Source organism: Sceloporus undulatus, chromosome 1 (genome assembly GCF_019175285.1).
Source record: "Sceloporus undulatus isolate JIND9_A2432 ecotype Alabama chromosome 1, SceUnd_v1.1, whole genome shotgun sequence".
In the NCBI taxonomy this organism is placed as follows: Eukaryota; Metazoa; Chordata; class Lepidosauria; order Squamata; family Phrynosomatidae; genus Sceloporus; species Sceloporus undulatus.
This window is the reverse complement of record NC_056522.1, coordinates 162,678,241-162,701,236: the sequence shown is the minus strand read 5'-3', so window position 1 is coordinate 162,701,236 and position 22,996 is coordinate 162,678,241. Positions and strand designations below refer to the sequence as shown.

Sequence of the window (22,996 nt, the reverse complement as noted above, 5' to 3'; positions counted from 1 at the left end):
AGCCACTACCATCCTGATAACTTTTTTCTCCATATTGCTACTGTGCACGAAGAAAAAATTGCTGCATTTCATATTTTTAAAACCCCAGTGGGTTTCCCAGCCATAAACTGAATGGGGCACTAACACCAATAGGATTAAATAGCAGTGTGGGTACACAAGGCTGAGGATTGTGAAAGCACAGCATAAGAGGCAATGAAAAGAAACAGCAGCCAAGACAATGGAAATGTTTGTCAAGCTTTTTTTTTTTTCCCTCTAGTAATTTGTTTGGCTGTGTTGAATTTAGTAATTTCTAAGCAAACAGAAAATTGGAGGACATTTGGCACAATCGTACAATGAACTTGCAATAGAGTATGTTAACAATGTAAAAGAAAACAACTGTAGGCCATCGTTTAACCACTGTGTGATGGGGAATGCTGAGCCAACCATAACCTTGATTTGTATCATCTGTTTTATTCTCACCTTTTCCTGGGTGTTGACAGGCTTTCAAATACATTAGAAGCTCGGGGGACTTCTTTTCTTGTGCCTGATCTTTGCATCGAGGGTTCTGTTGGAAACATGATGGTAAAAATCATCCGCTTTGTTTTGCCTCACTTAAACGCAAATGTTGGCTTTTTTTAAGGACATGGCCCTCTGATTCCAGTGCCATTACAATTCGGCTGGAGGCTTTCCTTCAAATGCCAGAAAGTCTGTTTCTGAAAAGACCAATGGCATATGAGATATTTACACCACCTCATACACAGACTAACTTCACTCAAGGCAGCTTCTAGTCTCCCAAAAGCCTCTGGGCAGAATGTGTTCAACTCCTAACAGAGAGGCTGAGAGGAAAATACTGCCGGTCAGTTTATACTTGTGCAGGGAGAGGCAGAAAGGGGGCTCTGATTCAATGTGACTGACTCAAGATAGTACAGAAGACATTTGGATCTATGCCTGCCAAACCCTTCTTATTCTTCCCTGGTGCAATTACAATGAACGCAGTTAGCAAATGCAAAACAAGCTCTCCTGCAGACTACACAACCTGTTAACATAAAAAGAAGAAAAATGAACTGGACATACAAATTTAACATGACCACAAGAATTGCATCCCTTTTCACTGTTTTTTTTTTTTTAAATCAGGGGAGAGGTGGGAGTCATATGATTGACGTTTAAAGACTAGTCACCACTGAGTCCATCACACTTCAGAAATAATCCAGTTTGACACTGATTTAACTGCCATGGTCCAATGCAATGGAATTCTGGGATCTGTAGTTTTTGTGGAACCAGAGCAGAACACTGTGGATGGATCCACTGTTTCTCAAAAGATGTCTCCATACACTCAAGTTGAGCCCTAGCAAGCCAAATATAATTCAGTAGTTATGTATGAAGAACTTTTTAAATTATGTAAGATCATTTTTCCCTGCTTTCCTGCCTGTCACAGGTATTGTGGTAGGCTATAATACATAGACGGTGACTTCTGTGTTCAGAGTAGTGTGTCATAATTTACGTAGGCTTGCATTAAAAGGAAGCTTTACCTTTCAAGGAGTGGAGCCACCTTAGTGGTTAGATAGGGCCATGACTCCAGGCTAGACTAGAAAAGCCTAGTCTAATTTGATAGGGTAGACTTCCTAAAACTGGAATATGATCAGAATGGAGTAGGGCTACCCATTTAAGCCTAGTTAGAAGGCATTTTCTGCCATTTTTTTTAAAATTAGCCTTGTCAAGGATGTTTCAAGAACTGGATCTTGAAAATGTTCTGCTGTTCCCCCAGGACTCAGATGCAGACAGTGACACAGAGGGGCAAGATGAAGAAGAGAGGCCAGAGACTGAGACAGATGGCCCTACCATTGAGATAGAAAGCCGAGAAAGCATGGTAGTTTGGGAACTCCAAGACACAGAGCTCATCATACCTATCATGTTAGATGGAAAGAGAGAGAGAGGCCCATCTTAGATTAGTGCATTTAAATGCCAGATGCTCATTAATCAGGGAACAGCTGCATGCTGATAACCAACCATGTATTCTGGCACCTCCCTTAGACAACTAGTTGCTCTCAACTAGCCTTTCCTGGTGGGCATAGTTTTCCTGACTGGTGTTTCTCATTTCTGTTGCCTGATAATTTCAGATTTTGCTCCATTTGCAGATTACACATCTGGATCTCCCTTTTGGACTGTCACTTGGACTGATACTTTGACTGTGCTTGACTTGGACTAAACCTGGACTAAATTATGACACACTACCTTGCTACATTATCCTTATCTGTCTAGAACAGGACAGATAAAATCAAAGGTCATGGATTGGGTAGACCAACTGTTCCTTTAGTTTGGATGGCTGCAATATACCTTAGCTAAACTATTTTGTTTACCAGACTGTGTTGGAATCTCGTTGCATATATGATAGCATGGGAACCAGCATAGTGTAATGGTCTCAGCATTGGAAGTCTTAGAACTGTGAAAATTCAGAAAGAAACTTGAATATTTTAATAATTATTTAAATATGGTCATCGCTGTTGTTAACTGCTCTCACGTTAACCCTGACTCATGGTAACACTGTGGATGAGACATCTCCAAGACCCTCTATCCTCCACTGCTCTTCTCAGGTTCTGTAGAAGCACCTTGAAGGATCATGATTGAGAAGACCAAACAACAAGTGACCAGTAAAGCTACAGATCATGCAGTTATCAATTATTTGAGAAGGTTGGAATAAAGATGGTTAGAATAAAGACATTATTTGGTGTACAGAGGCATTGAATCAGCCAGGCAGGTCAAAAGTAGCTCTGGGTTAGCTACAAGAAGGAAATCTGTTTCTGTACAATACAACTTCAGACCTAGGTGAAGGCTAATACATAGAATCACAGAATCATAGAGTTGGAAGAGACCGCACAGGGCATCCAGTCCAACCACCGTCCATGCAGGAAATCACAATCAAAGCATCCCCGACAGATGGCCATCCAGCCTCCGTTTGAAGACCTCCAAGGAAGGAGACTCCACTACACACCAAGGGAGTTTGTTCCACTGTCGAACAGCCCTTACTGTCAGGAAGTTCCTCCTAATGTTGAGGTGGACTCTCTTTTCCTGCAGTTTGCATCCATTGTTCCGCATTCTATTCTCTGGAGTAGCAGAAAACAAGCTTGCTCCCTCCTCAATATGACATTCTTTCAAATATTTAAACAGGGCTATCATATCACCTCTTAACCTTCTTTTGTTTTACAAAATACTTTTGTTTTTCCTTTAAAAAAATCTCTAGCATGGTAAAAAGAAGGACTTTAGACAACTGGAGTAATTTTCCAAACAAAATATAGCAAGGCAAAGTGCGGCCCAAAGTCACATATCAACCCAAGCCTTTTTCCAGCTCCCCTGATTTTCAAAAAAAGTTATAATGGTTTACTGCCAAAATTCGATAGTAAACTGCTAAATGAGCCAAGAAAAGGTACTAAATGTGATGATACTGTCTAATCCACTGATTGTATGAAGTCCATTTAGTTTTCAGTAGTTTAGAGAACATCATAGCCACAATTATTTTCAATTATCTATATCATAATCAATACCATACACATTAAAGTCAACTTAAGCACATTCCAAGTTCATTAAAATATAAATATAATAACACTAAATCAAATATAAGTGGTGGTGTATTTCATTTCTTAATAATGAATCAGGGGAAATTTACTGTTAATAATGAAATTAATCTTTCCAGTTAAACAAATAAGAAAGGGAGGCTTTTATCATTACCAATGAAATTTTAATATAAAAAATTAAACATTTTGATTTTTAATATTTTGTTCTTTTTTAAAAGACCGGTAAGCACCTTCTTTTCCATGTATGCTATGGCCCTGAAGTAAGGCTCCTTTCTATGTGTATGTTGTTTACCTGATGCAAAGAAATTTTATCTATTTATTATATTTTTTGTGGCAATGTATACAATAAATTAAGCGTCTGTATCTGAAATAGCACATCTCAGATGCAGGATTAACAACTTCAGTCAGAATTTGGCCTCTGATAACCTTTATAATGTGTACATTTGGGTTTGCAGAGAAAGTGATCAGATACTATTTCTCAGTGTTTTCTCATTAGGCAAAAAACTCTTTTAATTCTATTTATAATTCTCTTTTCCCTTCTTTCTGTTCCTTGTCATCCTTCATGGTCTGCTTGTGTGCACGCATGAAAATGTTTGTTCCAATGCATTTATTCTGTGGGAATGAGTCCTTTCTTTTTTATTAGCTTAAAAATAATTCCTTTCATCCATTCTTAGTTACATAACATCTATTTCTGAACAGGAACTGCAGAAAATAAGGAGTCATCATATTAAATAGGGTTTTTTTTTCTATCTCAATGTATAACCTCAAAGAGCAGCTGCAAAACTTGATGACATTTACAGAAGCAAGTGATTTTTTCTTTATTTTCCAGTGTCCCTTTTGCCTCCTTTCTGCCCTCGCACAAAGAAAGAGAAAAGATGCAAACTCTGAACTGTAATTAACAATGCAATATCTGAGAAAGGAGATGGATTGGCAGAAGCCAGATAAAAGAGATTGCAGGAAAATGAGCTTGCGCATAATACCATACTTGCAAAACAAGCCTGTGATATCTCCCTCTTGACATGGCCTCTGTTGTCTACGAGGGCAATCATATCCAAGTGTAATTGTCTAACAATTGTTCCGCACTGAGAAAATAGTTCTGATTACAGACATTAACACGTTTAGGCATTAAGTTTCCCTGCTGTAATTACCCTTGAGCTTAGTCTCACAAATGAATTAATATGCTGATCGCCTGGACTAATAGAACTAGCAAAAGAGTGATGAATTGCTTCCAAATCAGATAAAATCAAGCATGACATCATGTAATTAATTTCTTCATTGGGGAAAGTAAGAAAGGAGGGTGATGGAAAGAAGATAGGTTGCCTCTCTGGGTGGGATCCTGCTTTCCCCATACAGATGTGACCACAGAGCAGGGGTGAAGGACTCTGAAGATGGTAGGAGATCAATTTTCTCTGAGTGTTATCTGCTCGGTTTGCTGCCTTTTGCTTCTTTTCTGTACAGCACAAAGAAATAAGAGCCAATATATAAGTCCCAGAAAAGACAAAAGAATAGAAACCAGGTAGAAGGGGAGTGATCCCATGGAGCCCTTCCAATGGCACTGCTTCCCCATGTAGTTGATGATGTGGTTCTTTCTATGGGAAACCTGCAAAATGAACTGATGTGGTAGCGGTAACCATGAGATCCTCATAATGTAAAGGTTAGCCTTAAGATTATGACGGTCCAGTATAGCACCACCAGTATACATGACAAAAGAGATAAGAAACCAGAGGAACTGGGACAGAATCCAAGATCTGAATATGTCTCTCTGTGGCTCCACAGATGGCCACGTCCTTTCTCCACTATACCATAGTTTCAGAATACAACAGGATGGGTTGGGTCACTATGAGGATGTTACCAAATAAATTTTGGCAGAGGGTGCATCTACACTGTACAAACAATGCTATTTGACCCCATTTTAACTGTCATGGCCCCATCCTACAGAATCCTGGAATTTGTAGTTTTGTGAGGCACTAACACTCTTTGACAGAAAAGGTTAAAGATCTTGTAAAACTAAACATCCTAGGATTCCATAGGATGGAGCTACAGCACCTAACATGGTGTCAAACTACATTGTTTCTACAGTGTGGATTTTCTTGGCTTATTTGCCTATTTGAAGTACTTCTGTCTATAGAATTCTATTTTTTTTTCTCAGTCTCTCTCAATGTGTCTTTATTTAATTCATTTTGAGGTAGTTTAAGTCCAGGCTTTTCTTTGACAGATAATATCTAAAATCTTCCTCTTTTTTTCTTGATGTTTTGCATTTTTTCTAGAATCTTTTGCATTTTTTCTCTTTCCATTTCTAATTTCAATAAAATAAATTAAAATTAAATCCCCAGCTGACCATTCTGTTCTGTGGTAGAATTCAAAGATATAGCCGTGTTAGTTATGAATGGATCTGAAGAAGTAAACTTAAGTCTATGAAAGCTCATGCTGCCAACTTCTTTCTTTCAGTTATTCTCAAAGGTGCTACAAGATCTCTCTGTTCTATGGTGTTCGCACTAACCTGAGTGGTGGTGGCAGTATAGAAATTCAAAATATGGCCTGGTACAGATTAGAAGAAAGGGACAGCTAGAGGCAGCCCCTTTCTCCTCCGGATCATTGCAATGACAACCACATGGCCACAGCAAGGAGCTCCAAAATGGAGCTCCTTCCCATTATTATTATTATTATTATTATTATTATTATTATTATCCTTTATTTATGAAGCGCTGTAAATTTACACAGCGCTGTACAATCTTTTAGTTAGACGATTCCCTGCCTTCGGGCTTACAATCTAAAAAGACAAGACACAGAAGGAGAAGGGAGTGGTGGAGGGAAAGGGTAAGAGGTCCAGCAGTTCCTCTCTACCTTCAAGGCCTGGACCAAGGCAGATGGACTGGAGGGAGGGCATCCCATGATGCCACCAAGGCACCATTTGTGCAAGGGTACAATGTGGCTGGCAGTCATGGCAAATGCAGAAGTGCTCAAGACTTCTTTCAGAGGCTGTAACCTCTTTCTTATCACACAATTGTTTTCCAGATTTTGAACTGTTCACCATACCACTCCACCTTCTATGTCAAGGAAAAAAAGGAAAATCAAATTCAGAAATTACACACGTCAGCTCTGCCATAGAACATACCATGTATTACCTACTGGCACCATCTGCGTAAAAGTAATCAGGTTTGTATATCATGCAAGGTGATACTGTACCTGATTTGGGTCTACGAAGATGTTCTTTCACAACCACTTCTTCAGATTCAGGCAAAAACCTGTCCCTCATCCACTGCAAATTCCTCAGTCTTTTTTCTTCCTATGAACAATGATACTAGGATCAGACTAACTCAAAGCTTTCATGCTGCTGCTACAAAACCTTCATAGTGGAAATGGAATACCCAGGGGAAGAGGGACTATCTCACATGTTATGTGGTATGGGACTATGTTCTCAAGTAATCTCTGTAATTCAGGCCTCGTCTGCAGTGCAGGAATAATCCAGTTTGACACCACTTCAACTGCCATGGCTCAGTGCTACGGAATTCTGGGAAATGTAATTTTGGGATTTCATCTTCCCTGTCAGAGAGCACTGGTGCTACAACAAACTGGAATTCCCAGAATTCCATATCATTGAGCCATGACAGCTGAAGTGGTATCAAACTAGACTGTTTCTGCAGTGCAGATGCATCCTTATTCAGCAGCAAGAATCTGGTTCTTTCTTGGTCTCTGTCTCTCTCTTTTTACACACTTCAATCTTAAAATGTCAAAATGTATTAAAACACTGAAGTGTAAGAATCATGTTTACGTCTTGGCTCCTTCCCAAGTAGCTCAACATGACATAGCCTTTCTCTTGCCTCTTCTTTCTTTGTGATAGAGAGCTTTGGGGAAGAGGAGGGGCTTCAAACAGAGGCTTCAAATAGGCTTTGCAGATGGGGAAAGCTGGCTGGTTTAATGTAGTCTGTGAGCTTCCCTCTCCTTTCAGCATGTGGACTCTGCTAAATGAAGGCTAAGCCAGAAGTTATGATTACAATTTCTGTCTCCAGATTTTGAGAAGGGCTCCTGAACCCATGGCAATATATAGGAGACATATTATTTGATGGCATCTGCATCAGTGGTTGCCATAAATTACACCCAAACTAGGTTCAGCACCTTGGATAGCTCCCTAAAGGTTTAGACTACACTGGCAGCAGAATAACTATGGATACCATCAGTTGCTGCTGAGGAAGAGGAGATTAGCAACATGGTTGTAGCAATCATTTCCCTTTTTAAAAAAAACCCTTTAAAAAATGTTTTCTTCCAGTTGCCATGAGCACCAGGAAGAACTTCTTCTCAGTAGCCACTGGCTGGTGGCCTACACCACTTGTGATGTCAACCTTGCAGAGACAGTGAATTCAGCTATCTAACCACAGTCATAACACTTTTCCAGATTTTTGTTTGCACTACATTGCAATTATATAGTTTTTGGAAGTATACAACTACTAGGGTGAGGAGTAGATATACACACAAACATACTAATACCTATATATCAACATACATATACACATTTGTGTGCATGTGCGCACACATACACACTGATACACACAATCTTATGTATGTGGGAGGTTTGTTTCTTTCCTGGAAACTTGCCAGGGACCAGCAATCAGTGGATCAGGGACCAGTATTAGTCCAGTACCCACTGTTTTGAATAGCATTGGTGCTGTGCTTTGAGTGTTTGAGACCAGGGTTCAAATCATTGCACATCCATGGAAACTCACTGGGCAACCTGTGGCAAGTTACAGTTTCAGCCTCAAAGAAAGGCAATGGCAAACCTCCTTTTAACAAATCTTGCCAAAAATATCCTATGACAGGATGGCCATGAGTCAGAGTCAACTTGAAGGCAGAGGTCTAATGATAAATATTGATATGAGGACCCTGCATTTCACCAGGACAGTCTATATTGTTACATTCCTACAGCATGTCCAAAATATACTCAGCTGTGTTGATCTTAAACAATTTCTAGGCATTTGCATCTCCTAGAAAGACCAAAAGCTCATCTCTTAGAAAGACCAGTAGATGCTTTGAAGGCTGATAGGTCTTGCCAACTCAAGACCTAAAGGTAAAAGTAAAGGTAAACTCAAGACCTAGATGCTAGAAAATACTTTGGATTACAACAAAGATAACTCAGAACAGACTACTACTGGGGAAATTAATCTTCCCCCCAGTAATTATGAGATAGACTCAGAAGGGACAGAAGAATAGGAGTGTATATGATGCTATGGTCCTTGATAATTAGAATGTCCTTGGGCTTAGACCCTGCAAGCCCCTGATCCACTACATCACTAATTAAGGATGCAAAGGAAACATAAGTTGGCCTTTGGTGTAAGAAGGAGAGATTTATTGATGCTGAGCATCTGGCCCTTTGTTGTTTAAGATCACATGTTTTCTCTCTCTCTCTCTCTCTCTCTTTAATACAGTATGTTACTAATAAAATATGTGTATGCAGTCAGGCTTTAGAGCAAGCAAATGTCCTCTAACTGTAATTTTAGCCTGGTCAAGGTAATAGACCTTTCTCATTAAGTCCCTCCAAATTTCCAATCTATCCATGAACGTGAAAAATCTGTGCTAATTAAGGCCTGTCATATAGGCCAATAGTGCAGAGAGAAGGTAAAAAGGTTTCCAGAGAATTATTTTAAAGCCACAGAATCTACATTAATATGAATGGGATTTTCTGAACTTTGCAATGCCATACTGTAGGGTTGTAGACTTGCATGGAAGGTCAGGTCGAGGAGATCGACTACTCTCTTTTTGCCAGCAGCTGAGGACCTTTTTATTTAGATAGGTGTTTGGTAAGTCAATTTTGGTTACTTAGAATTTTACTTATTTACTCATTTAATGTGGTGCACTGTTTTAATTGTTTTTACTTTTATAACAGTTTTAACAATTCTGTTTTTAACTTATGTTTTAATATTAGCATAATTTAATTATTATTTTTTTACTTTTGTAATTAATGTTTTATTTTTATCTTCTTAAAATTGGTGTAAATTGCCTCGAATCCCATTCTGGGAGAAAGGCAAGATATAAATCCCATACATAAATAAATAAATCTTAAAATCAGAGCCATGCAGCATTAGAAGCCCAATCCAGGCAGCTTCTAAAAGCCTAAAGGCAAAACAGGGTTTTAACTTAAGGATAGGAGAACATCTTGGAGAATGTCCTCCAAGAGAAAAAGGATGGGGAGATGCTGGCCTCCCTAGGGAAGGAGTAGCAAAGCCTGAGAGCAGGCCCTCTCTCTAGAACTCACTAAATAAACCTGAGAAGATGGTGGAAGAAAGAGAAGGATATTCCCAGACAATTTTAGAGCTCTAATGGGCTCAACAAAAGAAATCCAATTCTTCAGATAGCTTGGATGCCCAGAAATGGTCCAGCTTCCAGCAGAGCTGTTGCAGTAAGGGAATTCTATGCTCCCTTTAGACAGTCCTAGCTAACAATCTGGCTGCAACTCTCTGGAGCAGCTAAAATTTCTCAACACTTTTCAAAGGCATTACAGTAATTCAAATGGGATTCTGTGGGACGTCTTCCTAAAACCTGAATCTAAAAGTGCAATCCTGCACAGATTTCCCTGAGAGAAAGTCGATTTTTATCCAAATAAACTCATGTAGCATTTTGCAGCAGATCTACAGCCATGGATGTTATCTGACAGCTTAACTTCCATTTACTTCAGAAGGATAAAAAATATCCAGTTGGAGCCAGAATGTGCACAAGTCAATGCTGCTGTGATGTTAGGATCCAAAATGAGGCAGGGAACTAATCTGAAGAATCTGTCGGCCCCGGAACATTCTAAAAAGGATACTGCCTGATATCAGCAGATTCCTTTGCAAAGGAAAAAATGTAAATATGGGGAGTATGTTTCTATTAGCCCAGTGAGTCCCAAAGTTTACGGTACCACCCCTTAAGAGCAGTGGGAAAACTCAGGTGGCAGTGAGGAGAAAGGCAGCAGTAGAGGGGTCTTCAATCAAAGTATTGGTGCACAAGAACGATAAGAGGAACCAATGGCCTTTAGGACCTTGGCAGGTATGAGGGTTGCATGAAACGTTTCTTTTCAAGTTCCCTTAAAACCACCATGTAGCCTCATTGAACATTTGGGGTGGTGTTTCTCCTGCTCATTGCCTGCCTGCCTGTCTGAGCTCACTCCCATGGTGCTATTTTGGGACAGACTGACTGACTGTAGTGAGGATTTAGAGCATGTGGCTGCAGGAAAGAAGTAACAGCAAAAAAAGAGCTTTCTCATTTAGACCTTGCTTAAGCTTTAAGAGCTTTTCTGGGACCTGGCTGGCAGGTAGGAGCTACATTGGTGCTCCTGCTTTCTTTCATTGGACAGGCTGAGAGAAGAGGTAGCTGAAGAAAGAATGCTCGTGTGAAGAAGACATGTCCCTGGGGAAAGAGGGGAGGAGGGTCTGGGGCTGATTCTTCAAAATAATCCTTTCACTCTTGAGAGTCCTTCCTCACTAGGAAGAAAAGAAGGAAAGCTAGCTGTGTCCCTCTCTGCTCCAGTGACAAATGGCTGAGAGTCCTTCATTGCCAGGGGGACGCCTCTTCCTTTGCACCCAGTCACCTTGGGAGCAACAACTGAGCAAGCAGTTGAATAGCAACTGAAAAGCCTCTTGCCCACATTGGTCCTTACAGCAAGACCAGCATGGGAACATAGCTTTTCAGTGGCTGCTCAGCCTGCTGTTCAGTTGCTGTTCCCAAGTGACTAGATGCAAAGAGAGCAACAAGTCAGATTAGTTGTTTTGAATTTGCAGTAGAACAGTAAACCTAATGTCAAGAAATAGGCATTTGAAGGTGCTAGGGGTGTTGCCCAAGAGGAAAGGGGGTGGTAGCCTGGAAAACTTTGGGGATCACTGTCTTAGCCAATATTACATTAAATGGTCTCATCCACTAAAGTGTAGCCATAGCAAGTACATTTCTATACCATTTACTGATGTATTAAGCAGTTTACAAAGTGTAAGCTAATTGCCCTCAACAAGCTGGGAACTCATTTTAGCGACCTATGGAAGGATGCGACGCTGAGTTGACCTGGAACCCCGGCTGGTTTTGAACTCACAACCTTGTGAGGCATTTAACCACTGTGCCACCAAGGCTCCTTCATGTTTCCATGTAGCCTTCATGTTTTCTTACTTGAGATTCAGATCTGCACTGAGTTTTAGCCTGAGACCTGGGAACTAGGAATCCATTAAATGTCTGCAGTTTTGGTAGGGGGTGGTATAATTTGGGGGGGATGAGCACATGCATGCCATTTTTTCCTATCACTTTCATCTCCTTTCTGTTTTGTCTGCCCATAGCCGGAGCTTTGGCTGCATTCTTGCTGCCCAGATTACCAGGGAAATTGGCTACAGTGTGAATGTGATCCACTCAGAGATGAGAGGTTCCCACACAGCTAGAGCGGTGTTTCAAAGGAACATTTATGCCCTCAAGCTGAAGCCTAAGGTAATCATAGGTTGGCTCCAATTTGTGACCAAGATATATCTGTCAGCTCTGTCTGTTGAACATCTGGTAGCCATGATATGTAGTCTAATAATAATCATGGTGTATGCAAAAGTACTAAAAAAAAGAAGAAGGAGGAGAATAGTTTATCATGGAGACATATATCATCTATGAAACAATTTGAACTAGTTATTTTATATCCCTTTAAATAAAAGACACATAGAGTAATGTGCTGACCTTTCTACCTCTTTTTTTTTAGAAAACATACTTGGCATTATGGAGATAGTCTACATCAGTGTGAAGTATAATTTAATGCAGTTTATTATCACTAACAAGGGGATGGACCATAACTCTAAAGAGATGGAACCTCAAGTGGGCTATGAAGGTCATTTCCTTGCATCCAGCAAGGAAATCTAATATGACACAGTTTCTGGCTTTGCATTTCAAAAAGGAGAGTGGATAAGAACATTTTTATTTTAATAAATACTAAAAGTGATGTTTCCACAATATAACACTGTACTGTTAATCCTCGGATGTCAAACTGGTACAACTAAGATTATTTGCCTATATCGAAACATGGGTTCCTCTGAGTGTAGAAGTCACTTAGCTAACATGAATATGAGGAAATAATTCTCAACTCCTTTCCAAAAACAAAGACGTAGGATCTATGGTTTCACAGTCAGAATTATTTTCACTTCCTGGTTGTACATGTTCTTTCACACAAGAGGAGTTTTTGGACAGGATCTGTGTGTCTCACACACTTTGCAAACTGACTCTTAATAATAATTCTGTTATATACATTACCATGACTGAAAAATTAAGAGATACAGTGGTACCCCGGGATACGAAATCACCGCGTTATGAAATTTCCGGGATACGAAAAAATTAGATAGGAAAAAACTGTTCCGGTTACGTTTTTTTTTTTTCGGCTTACGAAAAAAATTTTTGGTGCTTTTCGGCGCTTTTTCGCACGAAATCGCGGCTTTCCAGCGCTAGCGGCTATGGCTTTTTCGGGTTGCGAAATCTTTCGGGTTACGAACGGCGCCGCGGAATGAATTAAATTCGTAACCCGGGGTACCACTGTACTTAATTTAGCGGGACATGTCTTCTATCTCAACATTTTGGAAATTACAATGTTAATTTTGAATTAAATTCTAATTTGTTCAAGTTTGATCACGCTGATCAACTAGTTTGTTAGTTTATTACCAAAACATTCAAAGACTGGAGCTTTTTGTGCGTAATTGGGATGCTTGCAAACAGGTTACCCCATTTCCTCCCTTGAATAGAAGTTTCTCAGGATTGCTGGAATTTTTATGCATCTGTCAGGATCTGTGGAAGTAGAATATGTGCCTATAGTGTAATTTTGTGATGTTTCTGCTTCCAACAATACATTAGTTAACTACGCTGCTACTTTTCAGCATATTTTAACATAAGCCAATATTAACTAAAGTATGTTGAACAAGTCTGCCAAATGCCATACAGTTTCACCCCTCCCCAGCTTCAAATGTCACTATTTTACAGATCACTAGGTGCCTTTAAAGACTGCAGAGATTGATATTTAGTGATGCAAAGAAAAGGTTGGAGTTTATTAATCCCAATTCTACATTTTTATATTATTCTCACCAATAAGGTGTACAGGGTGAACTGTACTTTTCTCCTCAACCAATACCAGGAAATTAACCCTTTACTTGCTTTTATTTATTAGTTTAAAAAGAATAGGGTTTTGTGCATAATTCTTAGCATAAAACTGATAAGACTATTATATTTATTAAACAAATAACATATTCTGTTTCCTTGGAGCTTCAGTATGGTTGCTAGATTTTCAGGAATTATTATTAATATATTGAACATACACTTATGTTACGGCACACACTTCAGGCTTCCTTATAGGGCAACAGTTTAACAAGAAGACCCAACAAAGGTGTCATTTACAGAAGGGAATTTACTCTTGGGCTTTTTATATCCCCTTGGATTTCTTCTTAGGTGTCAGGTTCAACTGGACCAGTCAAATAGATTCACTATTTTGTAGCAACTGGGGAAGATTGTATTTTATTTAATTGTGATATTACTTAACAAAAATTGTGACATTGGTCACATGGCTGTGACCTCAGAGGGAGTGACCCATGACAGTGGTAGTGGTAGGATGCTGTGTAAACAGCAGTACAGAATTGCTCCAGAATGCTCCAGATTTTTCTGGAAGATCTGGAGCAAAATGTAGTTTTTTAAAATTTACTTTAAAGCATGGATAGCTTGAATTTGGTTTGGAACTGGCCTTCCCATGTGAAGACAGTCCACACTCAAATCGGGGCTTTGGCCCTGTGTCGTCTTGTCAGGTCATCATGATAAAAATTGAAAACACAACTTGGGAAAAACTTTAACCGTAGAAACTTTAACAGATCTCCAATAATTAAGTAAAATAAAATGAATGCGAGCTCTAATGGAAGGGAGGCCAACCTCAGCCCGGACCAAGGCTGCAGGTGTGCCAGGTGGGAGTAGGAGCAATTTCCTGAGAAACATATTCTGGATGGCCTCCAGTTTGAGCATTTGGGAATCATCCCAACCCCACATGGCAGCGCCATAAAGAATGTGGGCTATAACTTTACTCTGCTAGAACCTCCAAACAGGCACATTTTAAGGATACTAGATAAGCCTTCCATATTAAATTCAATGACATATGACTCACAGTTATGCTGATTCTGATACGAATGTATGTTATACCTGCATTCCCCAACAATATATAGCTCTCAACAGAACCAACTCACCGAAGTGTGCATTTGGAAATGGATGTCTGTTTTGTGCCTCTCCACAACATTCAGGTCATCCTCAGTGACAACTGGAGTGTAACTCCTTTGTGGGCAGCAAGGACATCTGAGCTGAAAATCAAGAAGAAAGCAAAATTGGTTTTTGTTCCCACTTAATCTGAGAAAGATGCTTATACTTATGGAGGTGAAATGATAGGTTGGGGGAGAAACCTGCTCAGTTTGCATGAAAAACTTGTACACATTTTCTTATGCATTTCTCGTTATGTATTTTTGCAGCTTTGCCTAAAATACACATTTGGGTGAGCAATATATATACATATAATGTATTTAGGTGAGTACAAAATATACAAGTTTGAACACATTTTCTGAGTTTGAAAACTGAGTTGCAAAATCTGTAAAGATGTGAATTTAGATAAATAGAAACATAAGTCAGCATCTCTAATATAACTGGTGACTCAGGAGTGGAACCGAATGGAGTGGAGTCTTCAGCAATTCACCGCTTTAGGACAAAGTTTCAACAACCATTTTTCATAGGGTTAGATATAGGAACTAATTTATCCTTGCATAGCATGATCCTCCTTTCTGATATTATGCACTGATATTATTGCTTTGACTATCTGTGGATCAGGAAGAAGCCCACCTAATACCAAACACTCTTAAGAATTTGTCCAAAGCAGAAAAAATAAAAATAGAACCGGTGATTCCAGCTCTACGTGATTTACTTTAATTAAGAATAAGTGGGATGACAGTAATTTGTAATTTAATTGTAATTTTAATTTAACTTTTGGGGGGGGGGAGGTGGAATATAAATAAAGATAATCATCATCAACAACAGCAACAATTTGGTGAGAGAAAGGGATCAACATCTGTACCTCAAAAATGTTAGTAAAATTCCACAGTGGCACTAGGACTGAAGAGAGTGATACAAGTGTTGTAAATGTTTTAAGCACAGAACCAGAACAATGAAACTTTGGCTTCAAACAGATGGGCCAAAAGAAACAGTTTCAGGCTGCTTTGGGAACATGGCATTTAGATGACACATGTCCCAGAAATCATGCCACACCTGCTCTAAGTCAGGAAAAGCAGGACTGAAAAGAAAAAGAAATAAACTGCTCTAGTCCAGAAAGTGCACCCCTTTGACCCTGCATATAAATGCTCCAACACAGGACTGGTCTCAAAGGAGCACTCCATCTTAGCCCTAACCTTAAAGTGGCATATAAATGCACCAGGGCAGGTGCGCATTTAAAAAGGATCGAGCGGGTGGTCAGGGGAGCAATGCAAAGGAAGAGAAAGTCTGCTACTTCCAATGGCTATAAGTACAAGATACACAAACCAGACAGTCCAAGATGGGGTGAAGGGGACATGTAGGGGGGCATGACTGTCCATTGCCAGTTTTCCAATAGAGGATTCAATGGGATGGAATCTTGAAGCAGGCAGTAAATGGTGATGTGCTCCTGTAACAGTGCATATGGATGGTGAGCATGGCTTGATAATGCACTGTGCCTTGGGAGCAGGTGGTGGGGTCAGCTGGGTCTTGACCCACTTTTGGAAAAAGCTTTGGGCTGCTTTTTCCCACCCATCTGCTTGACCCCTTTGTCTATTGGAACCTGATATTTTGAGAACATAGGTACACCTCAGTTAATGAAGTAGATATGTTCCTGGGCATTACTTCTTTAACAGAACATTTGGTAACAGTGGGGAAAATAACATGGGAAATGTTATTTGAACAATAGGAACATGACAAATAAAACAGGTCAGGTAAGCCTTGTGTAGGCAAACAGAAACATTTGCATAGGCAAACAAAAACATCCTAAAGACTACTTGAAAGCTTCTTCCAAAATGCATGTCGGGATAATTTTTCTTTCTTTCATTAGCTTCCACATTGTGCATCGCAGCTTATGAAAGTCAAGCTGCCTGAACTGTCCCCAGTTTAAGATGATGGAGACTGGAGACAAAGAAGCCCATTATAGGAGCACCAGGACCTCACAAGGAATGCAAACCACAATTTGTCACTATAACATCAGAGGGTTCACCCTTTCTTCTCGTATAAGTCATAACCCCCTGAGGCAATGAGAACCTCAACAAAATAAAAATATTGCAAACAGGAAGAAAAGAGTATAAACCACACAAAAGAGAAGGAAGAAAAGAAGAAGAAATACTCAGAGGGAAGATAGAAGCACAGCATTTCTCACAGAGAAACTCCTTGGAGAAACAGGACATAAGGGGATTTCCCGGCTGAGGATAATGGTATTGTGTCACATCTCATAGTGCCAGTGGCACTGAGGGAGCATGCAGGATGTGGTGGTTGCTGTTTTGGAATGAAAGAATTGGTGGAAAAGTGACTCCCTAATACTGGGATCCTGAAAGGGTGCCAAAATCCCATTTTTGGTGGTTAGAAACCTTGGACTGGAGTAGCTAAGCATGGCAAAAAGTAAAGTCAGAGGTTACCAAGGCATCTTACTCGGCAAGTCCAGACAGAACTACAACCACTGGAAAAGAAACCCAGAAAATGCTTCTCAAAAAGTCATCAGTACAGTACTTGGAGGCGAGCTGAATAGGAATAGCGGGGCCATACTCCTTGAGCGAAGGGAGTGGATGGGGGGTGGTATTCTTCCAAAGCCACTCAGCTTCAGAATATTCCAGAACAGGGTCACGTGCAGATGCAGAACTCCTGATTTATGCACAGAGACTATAAGAACCCATGTTTCCCTGTACCTGAAGTGCTTGGGCAGAGTGTGCCAACAAGCTTAATATCAAAGCACATTAAAAGCACTGTGAGCTCTAGCAATGATGGCAGAAAACAAATGTCAACATACATTGTGATTATTCCTATGTTCACAGTATGGGTTTATAAGTGCACTTCCATGAAGCAAAACAAGATGGTTGTTCTGTGAATGTGTCCTGAGAATTGTGGAAATAAATAAAACTGTGTAAGATTACAGGAAATGCAATAGTGGTTTTCCAGACTGGATTACAAGCATAGAATCACAGAATCTTGACATTGGCCATCCAGTCCAATGTTCTGCCATTCTGGTATACACAACTAAAGCACTCTTGAAAGATGCCCATCTAAATTCTGTTTTTGCAGACCTCCAAAATGTTTAATTATGCAAAAGTTCATTAACAAACATAGAAGAATGGCAGAGGGTGGTTGTGACAGGGGCATTTCCCAATAAAAAGTGCATGGAGATCAGAAAGGAATGGATTGTACTAGGGCTCATTGGCTGACCATTTGAAGGAGTGAGAGAGATTCTGGATTTTTCCCCCTCCACTGAAGACCTGGATCAATGAGCCTTGCAGGATTAATTCTCTCTTTCATTTCCCTGATTTTGGATTTCTGTTATTTTAAAGGTGTCAACATTAACTATGCAATCCTCTCAGGATTCAGAATGGAATAAATCATTTCTTCATATGACTTTATGTAGTTGTGAATATCTGGCAAGGAAGCTGTAAATCTAACTTTATTTACTTATTCAAGACACTTAACTGAATACCAACAACCCAAACCGCCTACATCAGTCAGTTTAATAGAGATGCATGGACAGTAAAAATGTCCCAAGCTACAAACCACCATCAGGTTATGCAGAAACCTCAGATTTAATCTGCTGATAAATTATTCAGTGTAATCATGAGTCCAACACACTATTTAATGTATATCTGGAGGTCAAATTAACAGCAGTAATTTTCCATTGCATTAGCGTGTTTGCTAATATATTAGAACATCCGCCCCTGCCCTTGCAGTAATGGCCTCTGTTAACTCATTTTGTTGTATTAGGAAATATCGCAAACGTTTCCCACCCAAGGCCAGTGGGCTAATCTATTCAGCAACCTTTCAACTAATTTATAAGCTGTTATGATGGCATTTTCTACTATTGCTTACAAAGAAAGGAGAGTAGCAGTATGGTAGAAAGAATGGAATTAGATCCCCATTTGGAGCAAAAGGATTTCCTTTTTTGTTTGGGTCCCCAAAGGAAACTACCCAAGATGAACTCAAGATGCTGCACATTCCCTTCCAGTCAGCTGTCCATCTACAGTGATTCTGCAGAAAAGGACCTAATAATGGATTTTCAAAAGGTCTTTGAGAATATGATTATGAAGTTAGAAGCTGTGCAAGGATGGTTGGAGACAGGCAGTCACAGTTGTGGGAATGCTGTGAAGGAGGGGTCTATGGGGGAAGAAAGGATTCAAAACTGAGCCTGGTCTCTGATAGAAGGCAGACGTAGGGAAATTGTCTAGAGGTAGGGAAAGGATTGCAGAGAGAGGAGACAGATGGCCTAAAAATAGGGGAAAACTATTATAGAGTTAGGACAGTAAGCCAGGAGTACTAAACAAGGTTTTGGGGAGCTGTGAATGATTAATAGGTTCAGGGCTAAACGTGTGGTCTAATTATGTTAATAAATTTCTACTTGTTCATTCTTTTCTTTTCCAACCGTGACTGTTCCCTTTAAGTTTTGACAGAGTCTGCCCATACTTACCAATGAACCACACAACCACTGGCTCATATTGGGATCACCTTGAGACCCAAGTACCTGATGGATCTTGAGGTGAATGACAAGAGCCCAAGGGCTTGGAACTGAAGGGCTGCCCTGGAGAAGGAATTTATCACAAACATTCCCCACCAAATGTTTCTGGAAATCCCGATGTATCTGCACCCCAGCTTTGAAGTAAAAAGTTGTTATTTGGGTCACAGTGGCATAACTTGTCCATTTGTGAATTAATATAATGACTTCTAGCTATATATTTTTTAAGTGTAACATTTATTCATTATTTCCCAAAGGTTAATGGGGCAGAATCATTATAGGAATTTTTGGTCCACTTTTAGATAAGTATTATTGCAATAATAATTTGTTCTTAACCTCTCCTTGGAAGGGAGCATGCAGTCAGCTTTCTTGAAAAAAACTCTCACTGTAACATTCAAAACCACAAACTGCAGGCTTTTCTGATTCTGATTCCAACAGTGTCGCTGCATGATTTTTAAAGCTATATTTGCCTGATGAAGAAACCACTGAGCTTCAGATCAAAAGTTCATGTAAAATTTTTTGGGGTTTTTTGATTGTTTGTTTGTTTTGCCTAATAAATATTGCAATACTGGCTGCACTACTACCATACAGGAGAAAATCATACAGGAAAAAAACAATTAACAACAGAAAAGTAATTTCCCTTAAGATCCAGCTGTCCCTGTCCTGTTGGACGCTAACTGTGCCTTTCTTAAGCAGAGAACAATGAATTTATCCAGGAGTTTATGTGCTGTTAGATCTAGGGGGGAAAACTTTTAGGTGCTGCATAAGTATAACTTGCCAATTGTAGTCCAATGAAAGTGTTTTAGTTCCTACTTGTTTTAAGGCTAAATTGAGTATCTTTAAATCCACTAAATATTGCAGTTTTCCTTAGTACATCTCCCAGTACTACCCCCATAAAACCCATCTTGTAAGCAGCACAGCCCTCCCAACAGGGTCATTTCTATACTGTCAGAGAGTGAGGGGATCCGTGTGGATAGATGTAGTAATTTAGCATCTAGATATTCCCCAGTGGCTATGTGTGCTGTGACAGGCCTCTGAAAGACCTCAGTGGCAAACTGTACATTCTTTGGAACTGAGGTTTTGCCCCTTCCTGAAATCAGGTGTGTGTGTGTGTGTGTGTGTGTGTGTGTGTGTTAAACACATACATCACAGACATTTGGTTTTGCCCTATCTGAATTGACCTGCCTATACACCCAGCATTCCAGGCACTTTGTTCTTCCCCAGACAGCAAACTATATTAAGGGCTGCAAAAAGACTAGGCCTAGAATCCATTTTTTAGTAGCGTTCAAGAACCATAAAAAAGAGGGGGGGGGAATCCCTTCGTTAAGACAAGAGTGTGGAAATTTTCAGTAAAATGAAAACAAATTGCTCTAAGTAAACCATTTGTCACACTCTGATTACTTTGCTGCCACACTGGGGATGCCAATTTGTCATGCTAGATCAGGGTAGCAGCAGACTGAATGAACAAAATGGCAGGCTGCCTTCTGGCTTTTTGCTTTAATCTTTAAGGAGAACATAGGTCTCATATCACAGCCTCGGTCTCATTTATGGGCAATTGTCATGACCATTCTGATATGGGAAGGCAGGGGGAATTCTCCAAATTTATTTGGAGTAATTTTGGGTGGGGCATGGAGAGAAAAATGGTGACTAGTTGATTCAATCTTCAGACAATTCCAAGGTACTTATCAAGACTAAGAATTAGATTCACATAGCAGTACTAAATCTTTGTCTGGACTGTTTTACTTCAGATTGCAAATAGGGACTCTTCTCAATCACTTGGATGTTCCTTGATCTAAACAATGTTATGTGGACCTTCTTCATCTTCCTAATATGGCAGAACTTTCTAAATATGGGGGATTTAATAAAAGAAGTATCCAACTGCAGCCTGACTTGCTACAGTCAGCCTGAGGTTATCCTCTTCTTGGTTCAACACTTCTTTGAAATGTTTTTCAAAGTTGGTGTTGATTGCTTGCCACGCTTTGCTCCTTCCAGGACCCGAAATGTAAAAAATCTTTGTAATTTCTCTTGCCCTTGATTTATTTTTTAAAAATCAACTGTTATAAGATTCTGGCATTACTAGATTTTTATGTTTATTTTTTTGCAAAAGCTTCCTTGAAGGATTTGTTGTTGTTGTTGTTGCCCCAAACACATTGGCTGGTAATCTGTTAGTGATTTAAGATGGTGGAAGTCCAACTTATGCCATCACCACTCACTATTTTAGTCATTGTGGAAGTCCAAATTCTCTTCCAACTACACAGTCACCATCCTACCTTGTAAGTCATCCAGGTCCCCCCCCCCAACATGGCTATTTCTGGGTTGTCACAAAGTAGAGGAATCAGTGGCGATGAGCAAGCTATTTTCTTTGAGCTGGATGAGCTTCAAGAACATCAACTTGGACCAAGTGACTAATTCTCAGGCTATAATCTCAGGACTGTGGTTTGGTGGTGAAACCATGCATATTCCTTCTGGTTTATAGGAAGAAAGGTTATAAACATGAGCTTAAAGGTAATAAATAAACATTCTTCCAAAATTTCATCATATTTCAAAAGAGAGCATCCTAGTAGGCTGAGCCCAGTGTTACAATACAGAACAGAGCACACACATTGCCTGCAGAAGTTCAGCCCAAAAATCTCCAATGAAATGGAGAATTGGTAAAGTCCTTTCCCCAAGACTCTGGTGATGTGAGGGCTCCCAAATAATACTACCATGGACACCAAAATCAGTGGATGATCAAGTCTTATTAAATACAATGGATAGTAATAAAATGGTGTCCCTTATACAAAATGGCAAAATTGCACAGCTTCTAACAAAATTGGGTTCAGGGCAAGACAAGTAAGCCGCTTTGATAGCCATTAAGGCTGAAGGGTGGGGTATAAATACCATAAAGAAAGAAAGAAAGAAAGAAAGAAAGTACTATTGGCTGCAGCAGTATATGTTGCCTCATGCTCTCCATATGTGACACTGAAACTGCCCATCAGGAGGCTGCTAGCATATGAAAATATTCTATGCAGCATTTTCTTTATTGGTGTTTTAAATATTTATTACAATAGATTTGGTTCCAGGATGGTTTATAAAATTAAAATATCAAAACACCCCCAATTAAATTACATAATAAAATAACCAGCAGATAGAGCAGTTAACAAACTTTTAAAATGTTCTAAAAACCTGGCAGACTGAAAAGGCAGTTACTAAAAAAAAGGGCCAGTATTTTGCACCTAAAAATACAAATCTGACAGCAAATGAAACCTCCCAGGGACAGAAACTTGTGGGTGAGGTATTTATTTCTTCTTCGACAAGGAGGAATGAAGAGAAAGGGTTCTGTTGATGATGCGGGCAGGATGATATCAGAGAAAGTGATCTTTCAGGTATCTGGTTAGGGCTTTAAAAGTCAATCCTGGCACTTTGAATTGAGCTCAGAACGAGATAGGCAGGTAGCCTGTGGGGCTCTTTTAACATGGGGGAGATACTGTTTGAACTTATTTTGGCAATTAAATGTCTGGTGCTTACATTCTGTACCAATTGAAATTTTTGAGCTGTCTTCCAAGGTAGCTCTGCATAATGCATGTTGCAATAATCCAGTTGGGAGGTTACCAGAGAATGCATCATAGCCATACTAAAGCTGTCCAGGGGACCATTTCACACTATGCAGTTATAATACTATGATTTCATTTGAACTGTAATGACCACTTCCTATGGAATTCTCCATAGGATTCCATAGGATCCTGTCCAGGGTGCC

At 39.7% G+C, this 22,996-nt stretch overlaps 1 protein-coding gene across 3 annotated transcripts in view; it reads right to left on the bottom strand.

The window, feature by feature from the left end:
• The window catches only part of LOC121919056, a 169,658-nt gene that overhangs the window by 8,870 nt on the left and 137,792 nt on the right, over positions 1 to 22,996 (bottom strand). For all 3 annotated transcript variants that reach the window (XM_042445254.1, XM_042445257.1, XM_042445256.1), the window contains 3 exons: positions 14,741 to 14,851; positions 6,735 to 6,834; positions 460 to 544 (listed from right to left, as the gene is read on the bottom strand). In XM_042445254.1, the coding sequence (XP_042301188.1) occupies positions 460 to 544; positions 6,735 to 6,834; positions 14,741 to 14,851 (296 nt within the window). The remainder of the gene's footprint in view (positions 1 to 459; positions 545 to 6,734; positions 6,835 to 14,740; positions 14,852 to 22,996) is intronic.